This window comes from Nanorana parkeri, unplaced genomic scaffold, assembly GCF_000935625.1.
Source record: "Nanorana parkeri isolate BGI_ZX_2015 unplaced genomic scaffold, ASM93562v1 scaffold471, whole genome shotgun sequence".
Taxonomy (NCBI): Eukaryota; Metazoa; Chordata; class Amphibia; order Anura; family Dicroglossidae; genus Nanorana; species Nanorana parkeri.
Genome location: NW_017306739.1, coordinates 455819 through 464251, shown reverse-complemented (window position 1 = coordinate 464251; position 8433 = coordinate 455819). Strand labels below are relative to the sequence as shown.

Here is an 8433-nt window from a genome sequence, read left to right as displayed (position 1 = left end):
ACATTATTCAGCATTTTATTACTGGAGTGGACATCAATCTGTGGGCAATAGAAGAAGGGCGGTTAAGGCTAATTTGTGGGCAGCTGAAGAACATACCCTAGACAGACTAGAGATGAACCAGGCATTCAGCGGCTCCTTTGGGGTGATCGCTACACATTACATTATTATTTTGCTCTCAGTTTTCTTTACAGGGATTTTATTTCTACTAAACACCAAATGCAGAAACAAAAATACATGTTATGGCTTATTTCCTCTCAATGTAACCACATCAAAATAAAAACAAGAAGTTAACACACTTATACTAAATGTAACGTTCACTTCACTTTTTAGTTCCTTTCACTTTTGCAAAGGTAAGACCATATTCATTATTAGGAAAGTAGTAATTGTTTTCTGATGAAATATAAAATCTATTTATGTTCTCATTAATATAGATAAAAGAAAAAGAAATAAATACATGATGGAAGAAACTACATTTCCAGATTATACAACTGATTACGATCCTGTCATAGTTTCACCATGCAACAAAGAAGATGTTAAAATGTTTGTAACACTTTTTTCAACCATTTTAAATTCCTTTATTTTTATTTTTGGGATCATTGGAAATTGCCTTGTCCTCTGGATTTTAATGACATATGAAAGTCTGGAGTCACTTACAAACATCTTCATATTTAACCTGTCAATCGCGGACCTAATTTTAACATCCTGTCTACCATTTTTTTCTGTGTACCAAAGTCAAGGATGGGTGTTTGGGGCTATGGCTTGCAAAATATTCAACATCCTTTTCTCAATAGGATTTTACAGCGGACTTATTTTCTTGACATTTCTTACATATCATCGTTATCTTGCAGTTGTAGATCCACTGTCTGCTTTAAAAGCCAAAAAAACTTTTTTGGGAATTCTGATTACTGTGCTAGCCTGGGTAATAAGCATAGTTGCTTCAGTCCCTGTAATGATTTTCCAGGTACATAGTACAACTGGTGATCATAACAAATGTGAATATGATCAAGTATTCCCTGTATTGTTAAGTCACTATCAGCAAAATATCTCTTTTCTACTTGCCTTCTCTTCCATCATATTCTGCTATTATAGGATTATAAGCACATTACAGCATTCTCGATCACAAAGGAACCACAAACCAGTTAGACTCATTCTTTTTATTGTTCTTGTATACTTTCTCAGCTGGACACCTTACAATGTTACTATCTTGTTACAATCATTTCACCATCAACAGTTTCTTATGGATTGTGAATTGATTAAACGTATTGACTATGCAAAGTATGTTAGCGAAAAAATAGCACTTTCACATTGTTTCCTCAACCCTATTTTATATGCTTTTGTTGGGATCAAATTCAGGAGACATTTGAAGCATCTTATAAAACGCTATTGCCCTTGCAAGCACGAAGAGGTGCATGGAACTAGAATTACTTCCCATGACCAATATCTCAATGGGATTGATTCTGTTTACTAATCAGAACTGTACAATGCATTACCTACGCTTATGGAAAAGGGAAGGCATTACTGTAAAAGTTCTAAGTACTACTTTAGTGTATACTTATCTTCCAAATATTCTGTATTGGTAAAGATCCACAATAATTTTTCTTAGCAAAAACAAAATCATTTTCATATGTATTTTGAAATTAATAGAATCAAAACAGATTATTAGTGCATGTCTTTTTTGTTGCATCATTGTATATTTCTATTCTGTTCACATAATAAAGGAAGTGTTGATAGCAATCAAATGAAAAATGGTTGTGCTGTATTGCCGGTTCCAAGAATAAGTCAAAATCTTTAGATACGCAAACTTATACACATTTCTGTAATCATACTGTCTTATGTATGTAATACCCTTTAAGGGAATGTATCAGCAAGACAAGAGTGCTTAGATGGAGATTAGTTCACCTATTAACTAAGGAACGTTTTTGAGATGTGTTGTCTAGATATGTCACACTATAATCTGATCTCTAAGGTGCTGCCATTATGTCATATTGATTTTCAGGCATACACCATCATTGAGACCTAATAATGCTGCTTACTGTTATGATGGTGGATGTGTTAATAGAATCACATATTTTCCACTTCCAGGCATGCAATAGTAGTAAACTTTTAATAGGAATTTAGCTTTGTTTCAAGGTGCTCTCACTTTATGTGTGATAAATATATGATTATATTTAAAGAATAATAATGATAGGCTATTTATCTCCTGCTACATTATGTGACCTTAGGGAAGTAAACATGAAACCAGCCAAACATCATACTGTACCCATTTTGTACAGCCAATAAGCAAAATACTTTTATCTAGTCTCTTTTATTTTGAATTTTAAAAGGTTACCACCAGGCAATCTATTACATGTTAATGATGTTATAGCCAAAAATTGCCATGATGGACAAAAAAAAATCCCAAATTATACAGACATGTCCCATGTGTGTATGCGTTCGTTGATGAGGATGTATCTGGGGAGGTAGTAAATGCTTCTGAACCCTTGGGAAGAAGGCCCAGCTATAACTCCTAATCTATCAGCTGCATACTCACAACACATCTGTATCTACTATATATTGCTCCATCACCCTGAGGTTTTCAGTTATCCTACTGGATGGAACATGCTGTATATTTTGAAAGTGTTAATTTCCACTGTATTTCTAGTAACAGCCTTCTGCCGTGAGAAACACTCATTAGTTACACAAAAGAAAGTAATTTCTTCATATAAACTCCCTTCTCACAGAACAGAAAATTGGCTCTTCAAAGCTTTAGGGAACCCAAGGTGGCGTGTGAAGGCAATAATTTGTGTGTGGGAAGCAGAATTCATTTCAGTGAAAGAATTTGAACTTTATTGCTTGTCCAGATACAATCATTTTAGTTTCTGCAGGACTTTGCTTAGTATGACTTAGCATATAGGGTCACCATTTACAGCTTGATCTTTGTAGTGGATGTAACTGCTTCAAATTATGCTTGCGGTGAACATTAGGCCATAATGGGTTTCCACCTTGTAGCAGTGCTTTCAGAGTTTAAATGGCACCAAATGGGCAATCTTTGTGCATTAGTTTCCTCCCTCAACCCAAAAACATCCCCTTACATTAATTAGAATTTATAAAATGCCCTAGAAAGTGTATGTATGTGTTTGTAAGTGTAAGTGTTTAAGGGATATCAGATTTTCCCTGTGATGATTTTCCAGGTACATAGTACTAATGGTGAGCTTAACAAGTGCGAATATGATCAAGTATTCCCTGTGTTGTTAAGTCATTATGAACAAAATATCTCAGTTCTACTACCCTATTGTAATTTCTGCCACATTCGTTCATATTATTTGTAATACTATTGAATTTTTCAAGGAATATACTCTATAAAGGGCAATAATAAAGTGACATTTTGTTAGTCTTTCCGTTTTACCAATTTACTGCCCTTTAGCTTGCTAGCTGTAGAAGGTTAGATTGGTGATGCATAGCAGGAATACCCCAATTTAGTTTAAAAATTATTATAACATTTATCATTAGACATGTGTGATTCGTTTTGTTCCGAATTGAAATTCGTATGAATTTTCGGAAATGCGTACATTCGGATGCATCCGAATTTCTGAATGACAGCAATAACAAATCCGAACGTGTCCAAATGTTTAATAATGAAGTTCAGATACATCCGAATTTCATTCAGAATGAAACACAAGTAGGAGAGCTGTCATTTATCGCTCTCAAGCTTCTCTCTTTGTTGACATTCTGGACTTGTTTGTCTTTGTTGTTCAATTTTAAATAGCCAATAGCAGGCTTTGTTTATTTCTCCCCACTGCCCGATGTAAACATTGCATCAAGGAGTTGTTGGTTTTTTGTCGGCCGATGCTGGAATTACTTTGTGGGACATTTATTTTTCTTTTTTTAACTAAAGGAATTGTCAAAAACACAGGATGTGTTTTTGTTCAATTAAAGTAATTTTTTTCTAAGATGTTGTGTATTTATTTACATTTTATTCAACTCTTTAGAGATTGAGTAGGGGTACAAGTACCCCTTACTCATTCACAATGGGGGTTGGCACCTGGGTGCAGATGAGCTCCCCTGCCCGCAGACCCCCACAAGCACTGGGCCAGGGCTGTGGGGAAGAGGCACTTGTCCCCATCAGCATGGGGACAAGGTGCTTTTCCAGGGGTGCTTGCCCCCACTGGAAAAGCACCCTCTTAATGAGGGCATGTGGCCTGGTATAGTGGAGGGGGGGGGGGTGCTCGTTTCTCCCACCCCTTTCCTGCCCTGACAGGCTGCTGCCAAGATTAAGGGTCTGGTATGGGCTTTTAGGGGGGACCCCACGCTTTTTTTCCCATTTTTTTGGCATTGGGTTCTCCCTTAAAATACCCACCAGACCTCCTAAAGGGTCCGATATAAATTGTTCTGGGGAACCGCATGCCGTTTTTTTTCTTGTTTCTGTGGAGTGTCAAAAGTTAAAAAGAAATACAGTAAACATTTAATGTCACTTTTCTGCAACAAATATTCATTCATAATTATCATTTAACTCAAACTTAAACCAAAATTAACGAAAATTCGGATTCAAACTAATTGACTTTCAGACCCGAATCTCGAAAAAACGAAAAATCCGAAATGAGAATAAACACATTTTTTGTTTGTTTGTTTTTTAATGACCTTGCCTTTTCAATCAATTACTAGCTAAAATTTTATTTGACTGCCACAAAATTCCAAATATCTCCTGCACTATGTTTCATGTGAGTCATTTGAACATATAAGTGGATGTTGATGCTGAATCTTATCTTATTATACTGCTTAACCTGAAAACAGACCTTCCTGGTTAGCAGTCCGTTTTAGAAAGTCTCCAATTTTCAAAGCCTACATCAGAATTAACAAGAGAGAATGAGATACACATTTGCAATACATTTTGCTAAAATTCTGGCAAAAATATAGTTTACCTAAAGAGGGATTGTTTTTCTCTTAACAAAACTAATATTAAAATTGAAATCTATGTAGGAGAGCATGATCAAGTTTCACTTCTGTTAGTAATGGTTCCACTCTCCATATACAGTAGTGAGCTTGATACTGTACAACCAACCCCAAACTGAAAGACAGTGGTTTTTTTAACAGCAGCAGAGCCGCCGGACAATAGGAAACTATTCCTCCGCACAATCGTTTTCTATTTACTTTTTTTAACTCTTTTCACTCTTTTTCTGTTCTGCTCGGTCCCTCTGAGGGACCGAGCAGAACAGCCGAGCCGAATGCCGCTCAGCGGCATTCGGCTATTCACTCACTGCTGTTCGGCATCTTTAAGGATAGCCCGAACAGCAGTGAGAAGCCTGCCAGAGGTTCGGCTCAGCCGATCCAGATGTTGGATCGGCTGAGTCGAACTCCTTCTGCAGTTCGGGTTGGCCGAACATGCTGAGCATGTTCGGCCGACCTGAAGCCACGCGAAGCAAGCCGATGTACGGCTGATTTCAGCCGATGTACGGCTGAAATTAGCCGTACCAGCCTGAAGTGAATAGCCGAACAGTGTTCGGCTCACTTCACTTCAGATCGGTCATTCACTCGGCTGCCCTCGGCAGCTTAGTGAATAGACCCCAGTGTGTCTCTATGTCTTCCCAGAAAGAGACCTCCAAAAGGTTGCCAGTTCTGCTTTTTTTGGAAGAAGAGAAAGCTGGAAGAGATGAGCATAACAACCCTTTAAACATGGGCTGCAATCTGTTTATGCAGGAACAGATAATCATGCAAAATTAGTCCTTCGTTAAGAGGAAATTATACACAACTGTGTGGTTGTGTTTTCCATATTGCTCAGGTTAGCTATTGCTTCATATAGATCTACCTGCTATTTGGCTGAGCGGGATATTTGCTTTAGCACTGCTGGATGTGGTTGCTTTAGAATTACAGCTACCTGTGTTAAATGGCACTGGCACACTTTATTTATTTATTTATTACAGGTATTTATATAGTGCCAACAACTTACGCAGTGCACATTCACATCAGTTCCTGCCCTAAAGGAGCTTACAATCTAAGGTCACTATCACACACACATACAGGGCCAAATTAGACAGGAGCCAATTAACCTTCCAGCATGTCTTTCATTAAAGCTACAGTACATCATGCTTATAACCTGCCTACTTGAAACCTATGTAAATGTTACACAACATGTTTCCCATTGTCCTAGATATAGTGCACCCCACCCTGGAAACAACCAATTAATCTAAGAGAATTGAATTGGGCTTTTAAGGTGCACAGACTTTATAAACATGTCTCATCAAAGTATATGTTTTTGGGAAAAGAACTTCATATGTAGAGCTCATAATAGCAAGGGGGGATGCCCCCATAGTCATCCCAGAGATCAGCTCCTCTGAATGTGATAAGTTAATAAGCGAACAAACTAACCTTAGCAGGTGGCTCCAGTGGCTTCCAAGTGGTGCCTGTCCCAAACCTAGCATCCAGGGTTAAATCCCCTTTCTCTATGAGGTTGTCTGATCACATGACCATGACATCAATCAGTGGCGTTGGTACTTCAATTCTGCGCATGAGCATCCTAGAGGCTGCAGGTAGGAGCAGGTCAAGATGACCTAGCCCACAACCGCCAATATACTACCCCTATATAAGCCAGCCCTAGCTTTTGTGAGCCCTACATATGAAGTTATTTTCCCAAACGTATACATGCTTTGATGAGATATATTTGTAATGTTTTTATGTAGAATATACAGGATTTTTTTTGCCTAGCTCACATTTTCTTTAGATATCTATTGAGGCATCCCTGATCATTGGTGGCATTCTGGGCTGCTCCCTTATGTGGTCCCTCATCTGCACAGGGAGTGCTGTTTGCCTCCGGAACATGACGTTCTCACTGGAGTTGTGTAAGCATACCTAAGGTATAAACATTAATTGAATGTAATTAACATAATCGCATGGATATGGATGTAGATACTTAAGGTGCCCATACACCTTACGATTATCGTACAATAATCGTATGCGATCGACTTTTCGTACGACAATCGTAACGTGTGCCCGACCGATAGTACTGTACAATCGTACGACTTTTGACGGTCAAGCATGTTTGAAAACTTTGGTCGATCGTACGATGTTCGCATGGTTGGTGGCGTTTCCATCCGTCAAAAGTCGTACGATTAACACTGCGCATGCGCAAACTAAAATAATTGCGGTCAATTACCGCAAGTTGTCCAGGTGTTTTTTTTTACTACCGCTGAACCTTGTGCTAATCGGAGCAGGATCGGGCCGTCGTACGAAAATCATACGACGGTTCGATCATCGGACGAAAAGTTGCGTCCGATAATCGTAAGGTGTATGGGCACCTTTACCTATATGTTTATGTGTATTGTTGCTTATTATTATTCGTGAATTCGTGAGGCTCTGTTTTGTTTCTTTACTTTTATGCTTTTAAGAGAATGTGTATATACTGTAGAGATGTATTTTAATTTAATAAATGATTGTTTTAATGATAGATTAGTCTGTGCATGTTAAAAGCTCAATTCAAATCGCTTAGATTTATTGAAACATTTCTGTAAACACTAATAATGAACTTATCTTATTATCCCCTTTTGGTCTGTTCAGTATACAATCGAAAGGGTTTTGTTATATCTATTTAATAATTGCAAAAAAGGCTTACCCCACCCAGGGCACTGTGGCTTGTTAGCCCTGATTGGCTAAAGCCTTGCACCTAACCACAGGTCAGGTGCAAGACTTTGCCCAATCAGGGCACAGAGGACTGTGAGAGCCATGATTGGGCAAAGTCATGATGACTCTGCCTAACCATGGCTCACCTGTTACAACTGTAAACAGTTGGGCGGAGCTAGCTGTCACTGCTAGCTCCGCCCAAATGTTTATATGTTACGTCATCTGTCAAAATGCCATTAAGCGGCGGGTGTTTGTCGCGAGTGAACGGTGGTTGTCGGGGTTTTTTAAAAATTATTATCTCTATTTATTTTTTATTGCTTTATTTTTTATTTCGTCGTCGTCGTGGACAACGCTGGAAGTCGTGATTGACCCTCGATTACATCGGTGGATCAATGTTTTGTTTTTAAAACAAAACAACTTGTTTTTTTTGTTAACAACTTGTCTTTTGTTTTCAAATAAAGGATTTTTTCAAAAGTGTGGCCTCCTTTGTAAAACTTTTATTTAATCCTTTAGTGAATGGGTAGGGGTATAAGTACCCCTTACTCATTCACAAGGGGGAGCCGAATCTGGGTGCCTCTTTATTAAAGGGGTACCCTGATGTGAATAAGCCCCCTGCCCGCACCCCCACAACCAATGCCCCAGGGCTGGTGGGGAAGAGGCCGTTGTCCCCATCGATACGGGGACAAGGTGCTTTTACAGGGGCTACCCTGGAGAAGCACCCTCCCAGTGCCAAGGGCATGTGGCCTGGTATGAGAGGGAAGGGGGGCGCTCGCTCGTCCACCTGCCCTTTCCGGCCCTGCCAGGCCTATGCTGGGATCAAGGGTCTGGTTTTGAATTTTAGCG

General features: G+C 38.9%; 1 protein-coding gene across 1 annotated transcript; it reads left to right on the top strand.

The window, feature by feature from the left end:
* The first annotated feature begins 435 nt into the window (after nt 1–435).
* Nucleotides 436–1468, top strand: XCR1 (X-C motif chemokine receptor 1). The gene has a single exon (XM_018560664.1). The coding sequence runs from the start codon at nt 455–457 to the stop codon at nt 1466–1468; it is 1014 nt and encodes a 337-aa protein (XP_018416166.1). The 5' UTR covers nt 436–454.
* Nucleotides 1469–8433: the final 6965 nt, after the last annotated feature.